General features: G+C 42.3%; 1 protein-coding gene across 1 annotated transcript in view; it reads left to right on the top strand.

Annotated features, from left to right (window-relative positions):
• The window catches only part of Epg5 (ectopic P-granules 5 autophagy tethering factor), an 85314-nt gene that overhangs the window by 51761 nt on the left and 17527 nt on the right, over window positions 1-16026 (top strand). The window contains exons 28-35 of the mRNA XM_048419624.3: window positions 7306-7448; window positions 8567-8723; window positions 10787-10981; window positions 12206-12419; window positions 12989-13137; window positions 13917-14118; window positions 14645-14717; window positions 15426-15532. Of these exons, the coding sequence (XP_048275581.3) occupies window positions 7306-7448; window positions 8567-8723; window positions 10787-10981; window positions 12206-12419; window positions 12989-13137; window positions 13917-14118; window positions 14645-14717; window positions 15426-15532 (1240 nt within the window). The remainder of the gene's footprint in view (window positions 1-7305; window positions 7449-8566; window positions 8724-10786; window positions 10982-12205; window positions 12420-12988; window positions 13138-13916; window positions 14119-14644; window positions 14718-15425; window positions 15533-16026) is intronic.

Below are 16026 nucleotides of genomic sequence, written 5' to 3'. Positions count from 1 at the left end.
TAAGCTAGTCTGTGCAGCACTTCTTCACACCAGACTCTGTCTAAACATTTCCTATAGCTTACTTTATTATCTTTATTTTCCATATAGTGGGGTGTATCTTTCCCCTCTGCAGATGCACTCAACAGTAATACCTGGAGAAGGGACTTTTAGAAATGGGCAGGTCTGCTGCCTAATTACATTTACATAACAATACTTTTGTTAGCTTTGAAAAATTGAGTCATTTATTTGCTCCTTCTTGATTGCCCTTCCCCATGCCTTTCTTTTCAAATCCACATTTCATTGGACCAGTTTCTTCTCTATTGCTTTCATCTAAAATATCTTTTCTAAAATAACCTGTTAGACTTCTGTATTTTCCAATCCTTTGAAGTTTATTTCAGATTTTTTTGTTCTTATTGGATGCACCTAATGTTAAAGGATTAACTTGTAAGTCAAGATAACTTCAGCTTATGTTCTCATGTTGTTTTGAAACATGCCAGATGCCAAAACGTCTAACAAAAGTTAGTTTTCTTTCAGGAATTTCCCCTTAGTTTCCAGTGCTGTAGAACTGGGTAGAGGTATTTACCTTTCGGTAAATTGGCTGAAGTTGTGAGGCTGGAGAAAAGTCATTAGCCTAGGGTGGAGTTAGACAGGATAGGAAGAAGATGGGCTGTAGCTGGTCATAATAATGGGAGATATTTTATTTTTAAGCTCGGGGTTTTGTTTGTTTTTATTTTTTGAGACAGGGTATATAATTGTGTAACTCTGGCTGTGCTGGAATTTGCTCTATAGTCCAGGCTGGCCTCAGACTCACAGAGATCCATCTGCTTCTGCCTCCTGAGTGCTTGGATGAAAGGAACAGGTCTCTTGCTCTGGCCTGTGAACTCCCAGGGTCTGGCAGTGGATAATAGCACCAGGAAGAGCAGGATTAGCCTGAGCCAACAGTGACTTGACTCTTTCTTTCCAGAAAATGAGATCATAGTTTTTTATATCTGAACCCCTGAATTGGAATTTCTTTTGTAACTTTGTGTTTAATAAATTTTGAGATGAAAAGGAATCCCTTCTAAAAATACCATCAAAGTAACTTTCCACTGCAGGGAAGTCAGCAAGATGATAGATGACGTTCATAGATTTGCCAATGTCCTTGTGCTAATATTTTAATAAAAGAGGGCCAGAGAGTTCACTAGAATAAAGAAAGGTGGGGAATGAAGGCAACGGCGTTCAGAGGAGGCCAGGTGCAGTGGCACATGTCTATAACCCCAGTGTTGGAGAGGCTGAGGCAGGAGCATGGAGGGTTTGAGGCCAACCTGAGCTGTGTAACAAGAACTTGTTTCAGGAGAGAAGAAAAGAGGGGAGGTTGTGGGGAAAACACATACAAGAAAAGTAAAAGGGCAGAGGTGTCTTAAGGATTCGGGAAAGTTGGTGTCTGTGGCCGTACCTTCATTAGAAACACTCTCACTTTCTGAGAGCACATTCTAGTTTCCTGCTGCTCACACACTCGTGCCCTGCCTGTAGTTCACTTTGGGAAACCCAGAAGCGGAGAATTTCCCTTCAGGTCTCCTGTGTCACTGTTGTCTCCAGTCTCAAATTTGCTTGATAATGCAGATGTGCCAGGGGAATTAAAGTATGCACATAGTAAGCAACTCTGTAATCTGAAACTTGAAAATAATTTATTTTGATAGTTATATAACCATTCCTAATTGTCTCTGTCTAGTACTTGCTGGCTGATCTTTTTAGGAATTGAAGATAAAATTATTTTTCTTGTGTACTCATTGGCAGCTAAGAGCAAGACAGAATAAAATGGAAGCCCACAGCGGTGCTGTTTGGGTGTATTGATGAGGCTAGCCAATGAAGTCTACCTGCCCACCTCTAGATAACTTAACAGGTCCCACACTGATTTCGTTTTACCCCCCAAACCTGTTCTTCCTGCAGTCCCTCCTACTTGGTCTCCAAGATGAAAGCCGAGTCTGGTTGTCGTTTCTTCCCCGTACCACACACCACCCTTCCTGTCTTGTTCCTTTCCAGATATATTGGTTTGGCCTGTGGAACCAATTTACAGTGACTTCCTTCCTCTTTGTTTTTCTTATTGCTGCCTCCCCGTAGCCTACCACATGTCCCTCCGAGCTACCGCGAGCCTCCTGCCTACAGCATTCTTTCACCATTCAGCCCTCTAGTCTCAGTTGTGGCCTCATCTCCAGGCTTGAAGCCCGCAGTGACTCTCCAGTGTCTAACAGCCCTCCATAGCCTGCTTCTGAAGTTTTCGCAGGGAAGGATTCTGTCTGAAAATTCTCGACCACTTCTCAAGCAATCTGTTTTTTAGCCACTTAGACTTCATGCACTCCCTGGTATACATGTGGTCACACTGTCCCCGTGGTACTGCTGCCTCTGTTCACGTTCCTTTTTAGTCTCCACACTTACTGTGGCAAGTTGTATTTTCTCGTCAGACTTCCTTGGCCGCTTGTACTTGATGTCTTGTAGACACTTGTCCTTTTTCCTCACCAGACAGAATTCTACAGGAACAGTTTTCCTTTCTCATGTAGATGTCATCTGTCCAGGTCGTCTAGGGCACCTTCCAGTGCATGGTAGATACCTGGAATACATCAGCAAAAGCCACTGGCTTACTCTTGTCAGGGTTGTGCTGGTGATGCTGTGTGTTGTCATTTATTTCATGACTGTTAGTAGGTTTTGGCTCACATGAGATCAGGGCAGTCTTATTTGTGTTTGTATCATCAGTGTTTCGTAGTCATGGGCGTGTTTGTAGGAAGCTGTAGGTTTATCGCCTTCGCGGTATATTCATTCTTTAGCCGTTTGCAGGAACTTTGTGGATAATATTTGACTGTGAACGATATGGACATCAAAACCTTTTTCTAGTAAGTTGTAGTCATTCTTTCTTCTTATTGCTAAGGGCACAAACATCAGCTGGCCCTTGCATTTGAATACAGGTTTCTCCCTGGTGTTCATTCCTGACAAGCAGAGGAGATGTTGCACTGTGACACCACTGCCTTTTCCAACCTGTTAGAGTCCTTCCTGTCCCTTATATACACTGGAATTCTCTGAGGTGCTTTGCTCACAGTATCTCTCTTAACTTTTACAGAATAGAATGTGCTATTAGACTTTCTAGGTATCATGGCTACATCATCCAGTTAGCAATCAACATCCATCCATCTATTAGAAGTCAGTTTTCAGTGTTGTTTTATTTTATCTTAATGTTGTTGAGGATTGAACCCAGAGCCTTCTACATAGGCAAGTGCTTTCTCACTGAGATACACCCCAGTCCTCATACCCCTCATTCACGACCTGTACTTTCACATTCGGTGTGGCCAGGCCACCCAGTTCGTCTTAACAGCTTCAGCTCCATCTTGAAGATGAGCAGTGTGTTCCAAGGGAGCGGACACTGCAGTAAGACCTCATTTTAAACAAACACAGACATTGCTTTCTTTCTGAGTCTGAGTCATTATGGAACCCATGATCTTAATTGAGCATTTCGTTCCGGATCAGCTTCTAGACATTAGTTTCATGGAAAATCATTTTATAGTCAGTTTTACAAATATAATTTTTAATGGTTCATCTATAAAGATTTCATATTACTCCATTTTCTGGATATTTCCAGCTGTCTGCAAGTCTTTGAAGTTGTATAAAGTATTGTATTGAAGTTGTATAAATGGAGTATTCAGAAGCTGAGTGTGTTTTATGAGAAGTGAGACGTGTTTCCCCTGTGGTCTCCAGTCCCAGCGGCGGCCTTTCATCGCTCAGCGCTGGTCCCTGAGGAAACGGAGTGATTTATGAATGGGCTTTTTTTTGTTGTAGTTGGTATTGTGGGGCATATGTGCTAAACTCAGGATTGATTTATTCTCAAGTGAACAATTTTTCCATTTCTAGAAATAAAAGGTGGAAAAGACCCACCGAGGGCCTCCCATTTTGTAAAACCTTGTGAAAGGACATGCTTTGTCCAGCCTTTTCTTTGTCTTCTTAAAGTGACTCAAATGGAGGACTCCACACGCTGCTTTGATCTGTTTTCTCCAGCTTCTTGGTTAGGAGCTGGAGTCTTCCAGTCCTTCTCCTCTCTATTAGTAAGAAAAGCAGTCTTTCAGTGGGGTGGGAAAGTGTGAAGACGTGCCACATTGGTGAGTTCGATATAACCAAGTTACTGTGATAGTAAAACACCATGTGTGCTCAGAGATGCCTGTGTGCTCAGGTACGACCATTGCCCCTTAAGACTTTAAGCGTAGCATGTATGAGGGCCTCATCTAAATAAGTTGATAAATTATATTTTCATTATTTACATGGGTTACAATCATTGCTGTGGTAGCTGAAGACTGCTTCTGGGTAGGGCATGTAGATGAGTGGGGAAACAGAGAATGAAGGATTTAAAACCCTGCCTTCCAAATCTTCTGCTCCTTTCCGCATTCTCTGCTGCACTTACAGGACAAGGTCACCCTTCACAGTGGCCTGTCCATTAGGGCCCCTCCAGATCATCGCCCTTACTCCCTGTTCTGGCTGGACTGTACTCTTCTGTCGCAACTCCTGAGACTTTTCCCTTCCGGTCACCTGTCCCTCCTTAACCAACAGCTGCCATAACGTGTGTGTGTGTGTGTGTGTGTGTGTGTGTGTGTGTGTGAGTGACTTTCCTTTTTTAACCGCCCCATCTTATTTAGTTCAAATTTAATAGAAAAAATGGGCTGTCCACTGCAGCATGGCACTCAAGTGTCCGAGTGCTGAATATCTGTTCCTCCTTTGGATGTCAGGTGGCTGGATGCACAGGTTTGAGCCAGCTAAGTGCATGTCCCCTGTTTGTCAGTGACATGGTCGGGCTGAACCAGTGACAGATTCCCTTGCACATAGTCGCCAACAGAAATTCCATTCACACTGACCTTTGTCATTTCTGATAAAGAGACTTGAAAGAGACGAGCTTTTAAAACTCTGTGCTCATGGGCTGATACCAAGGAGGTATTCACAGGTCTCAGTTTTCCTTGTGTCTAGGGGGTTTCATTTGTGCCACGTGACAGATATGAACATCTGCAGAGGCACCATTCACTTCACAGTTGGGGCACTTAAAATTCTCTTCACCACCACTGAGATAGTGATCTGTGTGGGGCACAGAAATGTGAAATCAAGAGTAAAAGAATACAGCTGTGGGCAGGGAAGACGGCCCAGTAGGTAGAGCATGTGCTGTGCACTCAGGAGGACCAGAGTTCAGATCCCCAGCACTGTGTTAATGAAAGGCAGATGTGGCAGCCAGCTCCTATTCTCAGTGCTTGGGAGGCAGCCCCAGGGCAAGCTCGGTAGCAAGATTATCCAATCGGAAAGTTTGAGTTCAAGTGAGAGACCTTGTCTCAATGTATGGAGTGTGATACAGGATGACACCACACCTGACATCAAACACTGGTCTCCACATGCATGTGCACTGCATCTGTGTGACTCATGCACCATGTGAACATACATGCATACCTTCATACCATATACTTACACACATGCCAAGCATTTAATCATTAAAAAAGGACACAGCATATTGTTTGTGGTTAGATAGGCTGTGCCTCTGCAGTGACCATCTGGTCTAGCAGTTGTGGCCTTGAAGCTAGGCTAAGGCGCCCAATTTAGAGCATTTCCCGGAGACATTTTGCTATCGGCACTTGTGACAAGGAATTCTTCTAGTTAGAAACCACTGACCTCAACCAGAAGCATCCTAGGCCAAGGATAACTGTGCATCTATCCACATCCTAAAAAGAATACAAAAGTGCACAGACAGAACCACTGTCAGTTAGGGAAAGGCAGTGTTAGTAACTGCCTCAGGCTTGGAAGACTTCTGATAGATATTCCAAAAAGCTCCATTATTGTTTTTCACATCCTTACTAAGAGTCAGACCAACTTACCAGGAACTAATCAGTTAGCCAGTTGATTTTGTTTGACATGGGTTCACCCCCACACACATCATACTGTTTTGGGGAAGTTACAAAAATATATTAAAGAGATATCATCTTCTCTCCAAAGTAGCCTCCCTTCCTAGTGACCCTTGCTCACTGCCAAGAGATTAAAAGAAAAAGATGCCAGGATAGAGAAATGGAAACTTCCTGACTGTAGCCCAGGGTTCTAGGGTTCTCCAGCCTGGGAGTGGACTAGGGTGTGCACTGGGGTCCTCATCTCCCCAGACCTCCGGTGCATCTACTCCTTTAGAAAGGCTAACACTCCTGGCACATGCTATTAGCTGATTGCAGTTGGATGCCGTGGTTAATTGGATCCTGGAGAACATGTTGAATCCTGAACTGTATGAGACTCTGAGCCCATCTCATCCCTCTGCCCCATCTTCCTCCAGAAAAAGATGAAGAGAAAGGAAGTACCTCAGCAGTAGAAGATGCTGGTTTTGTTTTTGATGGAGATTTGAAATAGAAAAGAGAATATGTTGTCAAATATTTTAACCATTGATAAGTTAGTTCATCATCTTATCAGTTTAATAGGTTAATATATAGCTACAACTTTTGGTATTTTTATAAGAAAATACCTTTAAACCAGGCATGGTGACACATGTCTGAAGTCCAAGAACTTCAGAGGTGGAGGCGAGAGAATTAGGAACCTAAGTCCTCCACAGCTAACTAGAAGAGAATCAGAAATCCAAGTCTTCCATGGCTACCTAGTGATCGCCGTGGCTAACTAGTGAGTTTTAGGCCAGCCTGAGTTGTGTGAGACCTTATCACCAAAAACAAACACATGCACAAAAAGAAGAAAAATTTTATTTAAACTAAATGTGATGCTTCATTAAAACAAACAAACAACCCCTGAGTTCTTTAATAGTTCTGCCTACTCTCAGGATGGGGATTGAATTTAGAGCCTGTGTATACTAGGCAAGTATCTCATCACTTTCAGCTACATTGCCCCCCTCACCCTCAATTTTTTTTTCTTTTTTTAGAGCCAGGGTCTTGTGTAGCACAGGCTAATTCTGAACTCATTATCCTTCTGCTTCTGTCTTTGAGTGCTAGAATAATCCTTGAGTAAGTTTTCAAAACGTATTTTTCCATTCATTTTACATTTAATCAAGTTTTGAGTTAAATTGTGTTATTGACTATCATAACAATCTCTTCATCATATGCCACTGTGCTTATAATAAAACACCTGTTCTAGAAATATTAGGGGACAAGAAGACTGTTGAGGGCTAGATATAGTGGATCTATCTCTAGCATTTGGGAGGCTGAGACAGGAGATTTGCCATGAGTTTAAGGACAGCCTGGGCCAAAGAGTAGGACCATCTCAAAAACAAAATAACAACAAGAAAACCAACCAAACAAACAAATAATAATAACAAATTGAAAGTCTTCTGACTTGTTGAACTTTTCTTAGTTTGAAGGCATGTACAAGAATGAAGCAGTAAGCCAGCAGATTCATGTTCTGCAAAAAGAAATAAGACAGTTCCAAGCAGAAGCTGCTCAGCCTCCGACACTTAACATTGTGGAAGCTGCTGTGCATGCGGAAAACCTGATCACGTAAGTCCTGTGACGTCCCCTTTCCAGTCAGCTTCGTTGTTGATAGTAATCGTCCATTGTACTCACCCCATAGTCATTTAGTATGCAAGTCAAAAAACTAGAGACGTGGGGTCCAATCTGAGTAGCTATATTTTTATGAATGGTTTTTATCGGAACTTAGCCATCTCTGTTACTCATAATGGCTGTGACTCGCATACTTCAACAACAGACTTGACTGCTGGTGGTGCTGCTTTACAGTCCACAAACAGAGGGTCTCCTGTCTGGCAGACCCTGAACTGTAGGATGATACCGGGCACGGGCTCAGGGGTGGGGATTGGCTGTTTCAGTTTTACACCTACCTGGAAACGCAGGTTGTAAAATGAAGTTCCTCACAATTCCTTACAGGGTTGAGGACTTTCCAGTGTACTCAGTGGCTTGCATATGACCCTGTGGTTTTCTCTGAGAGCTCCTGGCATACACTCACCTGTCTTAAAGCTAGCTGAACAAATTAACTCCACTCTACATCATGGCAGCTGCTGAGCCCTTCAGCAAATTGGGGTGGCATGTGGAGGGCATTGAGTCCCCCGTGGGCAGACTTGGGAAGAGTTAGATCAGGTTTGCCACTGGGAAAATACTAGAAAAAGTGAGCATTAGAAGAAAATCTTCGGGAAAAAATTGTAGGTTTATTTGTTTTATGTGTATTAGGGTTTTGCCTGCATATATGTACTGTGCCACTTGTGTGCCTGGTGCCCATATCACCCTCAGGCATATTTTGAATTTTAAAATGTACAGATATCACGTTCTTGTGTTTAAAAATGTAGGGACTTCAAAAGTCAAGTAACTATGAATTATATACAATATGTGAAAAAATTTTAGAAGTGCCAGGATGTTAATTGGTCCTTATAATAGCAGTTGACTTTTATTTTCCAGAGTGACATATAAAATTATTACTATTTATCAAAAGTAAATTTTTGGGTAATTGATAGATACATGTTTACCACATATAGTATTTTTAAAGTGTTATTGCATAGGCCTCTGAAGTCGCTTGTAAATACTGCCTGAGGAGTGAGAAAAACAGAGATATTTGGGAATATGGATTATTTACCATGGACAAATATTGTGCTCATATTTTCCCACAGGGCCTTAGTGAATGCTTATAAGTTGCAGTCTACACCTGGGGTTCAGAAAATTGGCATCAGCCTCTTCTTTACTGTTGTGGACTATGTCAGCGATGAGACCCAGCGCCATCCTCCTACGAGGCAGTTCTTCACTTCGTGCATCGAAATCTTGGGGCAGGTAAAACTATTCCCGCTGTCAGCCATGCGCAGATACTGTGAGTTCCCGGGTCTTTACTAAATACAGTCAGAAGCCTTTGGAGAATTGCTGGCTTCCTATGATGTTGGTAGATTTTTGGTCTAGAATGTTGCTTCTTCTACAAAAGAGATTAAATGGCTCACATCTGGAAGGCTACGTAGACATCAGATTTTGGCACAGATTGTTGGTATCACAAACAATAACATGGCTGAAGTTCCTTTATCATTTGCAAGATGGTTTCTAATTAAATTTTAAAGTTTGTCCTCACACTGACTCTGTATAGCTGCTGTCACTCCTGTCTTGAAAATGATCAACAGAGTGGATTTAGTGGCATAGCCTATAATCTCAGCTGCTTAGGATCCCAAGGTCAAGACCTGCCTAGACTACAGAATGAGTTGAAAGTCAGCCTGGGCAATTTAGCAGAACCTTGTCTCGAAAAGTTAAACAAAAAACCAAAAAAGTAGGGGCCATAGCATGCATGAGAGACTTTAAGTTCAAGCCCCAGTATTGCTATAAGAAGTTTTTAAAAAGAAGCAAGTGGCCTTTGAAAGGGGAAGCAACTTCTCTAAAGCATGCACCTGTGAATGCTGGGGCTAAGAAATGAGCCCAGGGCTTCCAGCTGGGTTCAGTGCTGCTCTCCTGACTGTTGCTGCCTTCCAGGTGCTGTTTCTGCCACCATTTATTTACCTGTTTTGTTTTAACCGTGCAAAGGCAAAGTATTCATGCAGATCTATGGATGTGTTGTAAAGGAAATCCACTTGTTTGAAAAATGTCAACCCTGGTCACACATTTGCATCCAAACTTAATTGATCACTTGGATACCCATAAATGGGAATGCCAGTCAGATTCAACCCCTTGTTGTTTTTCTGGGGTTTTATCTCAGGGCCTTGCCTATGCTGGGCAGGCACTCCACCACTGAGCTGTGTCACCAGATGATAGTCTATTTTCTTCTAAGAACTTTGCTTCTCATCAAATTTAATATGTTAATAATACTGGATGAGCCATACAGTATAGAACCCAAAGTCTAAGAAAATGTTCTCAAGATTCTAAATACCGGGGGATAGTAGTATTATGGCTATAATTTGAGTTATAAACATGCACTGTCATTTTTATCCCTACATAGGTACTTACATAGACACTTCAGACAGATATGTGCTGAGTTATTTCCTGTACACTTAAAGTGTATCTTTTAATTTCCCTTGCTAGTAAATACAGGCCTGCCTGTTCATGTCAAATATCTTTATCATGTTCCGTGATAAAGACACGCTGTAAGGTATTGTGCTCACATTTTTTGGGTGACTATTTTGCTAAAGTCTCTCTCTTTTTTTTTCTACAATAAGGCTGAGATAATTGTTCTTATAATATTTTCTTTAGTATTTATTGTTTTCTGAAAATGTGACTATTGTATCAGAGGAATTTGGTGTAACTGTATATTTATATTTTATAGCATTATGTGCATTTGCTCACTGCCCTGCTGGGAGATTTGCATATGGTTACCCTATCATAACTAACATTAGGAATTACCATTCTTATTAAAGTTTTCTTCCCATATGAGCCAGTGTTTGTGGAACTGGAGATTGAGCTTTAAAATTTGGCTAATATGATAAGGGAAGTAGAATGACAACCCTTTCAAAATTTGTCTTGCTATCATGCCTATTATTTTTATTGTGATCTTCCTTAGAAAAGCCTTCCTGACCCTGAGACTGCTTAGAGAATCTCTTAGATTCTAGTGCATCTTAGCTTTCGAGCCACATTAATTAAGTTATTATTATCATCATTATTATTATTTGAGACAGGGTCTCACTTTGTAGCTCTGGCTATCCTGGAACTCACTGTGTAGACTAGGCTGGCCCCAAACTCGCAGAGTTCCTCCTGCCTCTGCCTCCCGAGTGCTAGGATTAAAAGTGCTTGATTTTAGATATCTTCTGATTTTATGTTTTCATTCACAAGAACTTAGTTTACCTTACTAAGTGCCCTTGAAGACTGACTGCTTCGGAGAAGCGGCAGAGGAAATTGAGAGGCAGCTCCCCTTTTATTTTGTGCAGGTGTTTATCAGCGGCACCAGGACAGAGTGCAGGAAGGTGCTGCAGACCATCCTGAAGAACAGACGCCTCTGCTCTCTGCTCTCCCCGTTCTTCACCCCCAATGCCGCGCCGGCAGAGTTCATCCACCTGTACGAGAAAGTGGTGCAGTTCTTAAGTGAGGACAACAGTGACATGATTTTCATGCTGCTCACCAAGGTACTAACGATTCCGCCTGGGAAACTGGGAAGTGGCTGTTGCTTCCCATGCCGAGAGGCCCTTTCCACACTGCATGATCTCAGATTAGCCCGACTTTACAGCCTCCCCATTGTGGGCCGGGCACTGGCTGTGCGGGGCACAGTCCTACTCCAGAGTGTGACTCTCAGAGCACAGCATCCCAAGCTTTATTTTGTTTTGTTCTTTTGAGACAGGGTTTTTCTGTGTATGCTTGGCTGTCCTGGAACTCACTGTGTAGACTAGGCTGGCCTCGACCTCACAAGATCAGCCTGCCTCTGCCTCCTGAGTGCCCGGCCCAGGCTTTCTTTAAAAACTTAGTACAGTCATGAAATATTCCTCATGAAATACTTCTTGTGAAAGAGGAGTTTAATACCCTTTTAAATGTATCTTGAATTTGCTCCTATGGTGTTTGATCTGTGAATCATTACATGTCAGATTCGTATTTGAATAAACCTGGTCTAAATAAGCTTCCCTTGTCCTCATCCGAATAGAAGACTATCAGAGCAAGGCAATGACTTAACCCCTCGGGAATGTCAGCACCTTTAATTATGCTTCTGTGACATTTATGAAGCAATGGGTCCCTGGCGCTTTTTAGGATGAAGAGACTGAGCTCAGTCTATAACAGAGGTGAATATATTTTATGATGTGGAATGTTGAGGATTCCAACAGTCTGAATTTTATAAGCCGAGGTAGGTAACAAATGCCACTAAAACGATGGCTGTTAAATAAGCTCTGTAAAGTGGCTGCTTGGTTCTGACACTTGCATATGAAGGACAGCTCTGAAGCCTCAGAGGGAACTTATAATAAGGCAGAAATGTATGGCATTTCAGAAATAGAATGGAAGTGTAAACTTTAGTGAATGGTTAGTCAGTGAGTGGTTTTTTGTTTTGGGTTTGTATTTTTGTGATGCTAGGTGTCAAACCTAGGGCTGTGAACATTCAAGGTGAGTGTTCTGCTTTTGATCACATCCTTAACCAATCCCAAGTAAGATTTCATACTTCAAAAGGAGGTTGTTGAGCTGAGGACATGACATCAGCTCAGAGACTCGATGGAGATGGTGGTGTCACGGTGTGCATCAGTTACATTCACTCGTGCACGCGTGTGTGCATTTTAGTTTCTGTGTTCGTAGACAGCTAACTGCAAGATTGCCTTCATCTAATTTTCTAATGTAAATAAAACTGCTTCTTGTTTCTGTTTCTTTTTTAGTTCGATGTTAAGCAATGGTTAAACGCCACTAAACCTCCTCTGTCTGATCGTACCAGGCTTCTGGAGTCCATTCACTTGGCACTTACTGCCTGGGGCCTTGAACCAGATGAAGATATTTTGATGCCATTTAATCTTTTCTGTAAGCACTGGACTCACCTTCTACTCTACCAGTTCCCTGACCAGTACAGTGACGTTCTCAGGCTGCTGGTGCAGAGTAAGTGTCTCCATCTGGGTGTGATTGGTAAGCGCTCAGTGAGTGTCTGCTAGCCCATCCCCACTCCGTAGATGCCATCTGAAAGGGTTAAGATGAGGCTAGAGATGGCTCAGCAGGTGACTTTCTTGCCACCCTTGCCTGATGACCACAGTTAGGTTCCTAGAAGCCATGGTGAAAGGAAGGAACCAACACCCCAAGATTGTCCTCTAATTTCCATATAGAGTTCTGTGTCATGTTAAATCTGCTCTCTCACTCAATACACACACACTCATCACACACTCTCACATTCACACACACACACACACACACACACACACACACACACACTCATACTAATATAATTTCTCGTCACAGTTGGAGGGTGGGGTCCAGTGGCATCTGTGGAGCTCACTCCCAGTTAAGTTGCTTTTTTGTCTTTTCTTTGTCTTTTTCTACCGTATATTCCTACAGATTTGATTGAATTATTATCATCTTCATCATCATTTATTTGTAAAGTACACATGTTGTTTGTTTCGGATTGAAAGTGGTTTGGGAAAAACACAGACCTGTTGTCTCTGTCTCTTCTCTAGGCTCTGCAGAACAGCTGCTGAGTCCTGAGTGCTGGAAAGCCACTTTGAGAGCCCTGAGATGCGATGCCCCAAGCAGCCAGCAGGGAGCAGCTTCTGCGGACAGCTCTGTGCTTCATAGTGCCTCAGAGGTTCTCTTGTCAGACAAGCAGGTGTGAGCTTGTGTCAGACAAGCAGGTCTTGGGCAGCTTTGTGTATTCTTTCCCATTTTCCTTGCTGTGTATTTTCAAACAGTTGGAGCACATTTAAAAGCTGTGTTTTGTTTTGGTTTTGGTTTTGGTTTTGGTGTGTGTGTGTGTGTGTGTGTGTGTGTGTGTGTGTGTGTGTGTAAGAGCTCTATGTCGTCTTTGACCTTTGCCTGGACTACTTTTCTCTTATGCTCCTGAATGGAGTTCCATTCCTGTCTGAACAGAAGGAAAGCCAGCATTCCCCTGTACAAACCTTCCTCCCACCCAAGCACATCTGATTTATCCCCTCGTAGTATGGCCCACCGAGCCTGAATGCACCTGAAACTTGGTGTGGTCCACGCTTGCACTTACAGCACTCAGGACATCAAGCTAAAGCACTTGGAATTTGAGACCAGCTTGACCTATCATCAAAAACAAGCAAAAAGAAAAAGAAAAAAAAACTCAAAAATAAAGAAAAAGGGAGAATGTATTTGAAATAAAGATTTCATTACTTTAGAATTTTAAACCTGCTATTTTTCTCTGTATTTTTGTAGTTCTGTCAAAAAAAATCTCTATTCCCATCTCAGTCTGTTGTAGTGCTGTACTGTAAAGGGCTTGAGGACATGGCTCAGTGGTGGGGCTTTATAGTTATCATGAGGTCCTAGGTTTCATCTACAGCCACAGAAAAGAAGAAAGGGGCTGGGGAAGATTCTGCACCACAGTGGACATTTAGTGAGCAGTGTTCGGCTGGTTGTCTCTTCTAGGTAATGGAGACCATCCAGTGGCTTTCTGACTTCTTTTATAAGCTTCGACTATCCAAGCTGGACTTTAAAAGCTTTGGATTGTTCTCAAAATGGAGCCCTTATATGACTGATGTGGAGACATTTTTGGGATACCTTGTGAAAAGGCTGATTGACGTAGAAATCTCCTCCTTGGCCCAAAACACGACTGCCAGCAGCAAAGAAGGTATTGTGCTTCCAGGTGGTGGGAGCTAAGGGCTGTGCCTTCCATTAGGAGGAATTCAGATAGACACATTAAGAGATCCTTCTCAGATGTCAAGGAGAGGGAATAGGAAAGGGTACAGGTGTGAACTCATATATTCGTCATATCTATATGATTTTACAGCGAGTATAGGATGCTTGCTGTAGCTTGTCTATGCTCCTCCTTGGTGGGGGTATGGTTCAAAGAGGTGTATTTCTCTCTTTAACCCCTTTCTATCATTTACCTAGGCTAGGATAATGTTCAGAAGGAAACATGTATCTTGGAAAAATGTACATTATAAAATTACTTATGACATTGTGCTATAATAAACAGTAAGCTCATGTCATCCTAGCCGTTGAAAGGGGAAGCCTGCATTGTTGCACTAACCATACTGTTTCTGTGTCAGCAAAGGCTTTCCAGGGAGGAACAGTAGACTTTGTGTGCACTTAGTATGAGCTGGAGCCAGTGGGCAGTGAGGTCCTTCCTTGTTCTAACAACTGTGCTGTTTCAGTGCTGAGGGCCCTGTACTCACAGATCGTCCAGCTCTTTAAGCCCTGGATCCTGGTTTTAGAGGACAGTGAAAAGTAAGTAGTTTTTCATGTACTCCAATTTATTTGGAATTTATTTACTTAAGTTCTAGTGAAACTTATTACAGGTCATGATGATTTCACAGATTCAATTTTTAATACAGTGGCATTTTAAGTTGATAAAATACAAAAGTCAAGCCATTTTTTGTTTATATAATTATTCACCTGAGCAATTAGTGATGTTATCTTGATATTAATTTTGAAACAAAATGAACCACTAATTTCCAGTTTTCTACAGTAAGGAAGTTGGTTTTGTTTGCATACTTCAGAGTTTTTTTTTTCATAAAGTAGGTCTATAAATATGGATCTCATCATTTTCTATTAACTCAGCTATTTTTAGAATTAAGTTGTATATCAAATTATTGGGTCAGGAATGCCCCCTTAATCATGTAACTCTGACGTTAAATGAAAACATTGTTTCGTGAACATCAGGATACATGGTGACATAGTCATACAAATGCTATGAATTGTTCTGTGTGTGGCTCTTCTGTGAAGCTGTGCAAATAAACTAGATGAACCTAGTACTGGCCTTAGGAGAGAGGGGCAGTCAGCGTTAATGGTTGATGTCACAGGTATCCTTCACTTTCAGAAGCTCCCAGCTCGCTTCAGGCCGCAGAGGCAGAGTTCTCTGACTTGCCAGCCCTAGACTCTTAACTCTGTCATGCACACTCTCATTCCTAAGCATGTGTTTCTTTCCTTGTGAAGCAGCCAACAGCGGCTTTACCCCTGGCTGGAGAGTGATGCTGTGGTGGCCTCCAGCATCGTGCAGTTGTTCACTGACTGCGTTGACTCACTGCACAGCAGTCTTAAAGGTAGGGAGGTGTCATGCGATGCCCTGTTGAGCCTTCCCTTCAGCTTCTCTGTCACCCTTTCCTCCTGCTTTCCTAAGAAGCCGACAGGAGAATGGCCGCTGCCACAGTTAGAGTGTCTGTGTGGCTGCTCTGAGTTGTGTAGTTGCAGCCTGTTTAGCATTGCCTCTCTAGGCTTCTGTTTAGTATTGCCTGCTCTGGCTTCTGTTTAGTATTGCCTCTCTAGGCTTCTGTTTAGCATTGCCTCTCTAGGCTTCTGTTTAGCATTGCCTCTCTAGGCTTCTGTTTAGTATTGCCTGCTCTGGCTTCTGTTTAGTATTGCCTGCTCTGGCTTCTGAGGAGCTTTCGTGCTATTTTTTCCATGATGGCAAACACCTATCCACATAAAATAAGAATAGATTAAAAAGCCAGTGTGAAGTTATACTTCATCGTGATTTTAATTTTTTCTCTACATTTAGTGTGTGTGTGTGTGTGTGTGTGTGTGTGTGTGTGTGTGT

This window comes from Myodes glareolus, chromosome 13 (genome assembly GCF_982192425.1).
Source record: "Myodes glareolus chromosome 13, mMyoGla1.1, whole genome shotgun sequence".
Lineage (NCBI taxonomy): Eukaryota > Metazoa > Chordata > Mammalia > Rodentia > Cricetidae > Myodes > Myodes glareolus.
The sequence above is the reverse complement of the archived record's forward strand: the minus strand, read 5'-3'. Positions and strand labels throughout refer to the sequence as shown.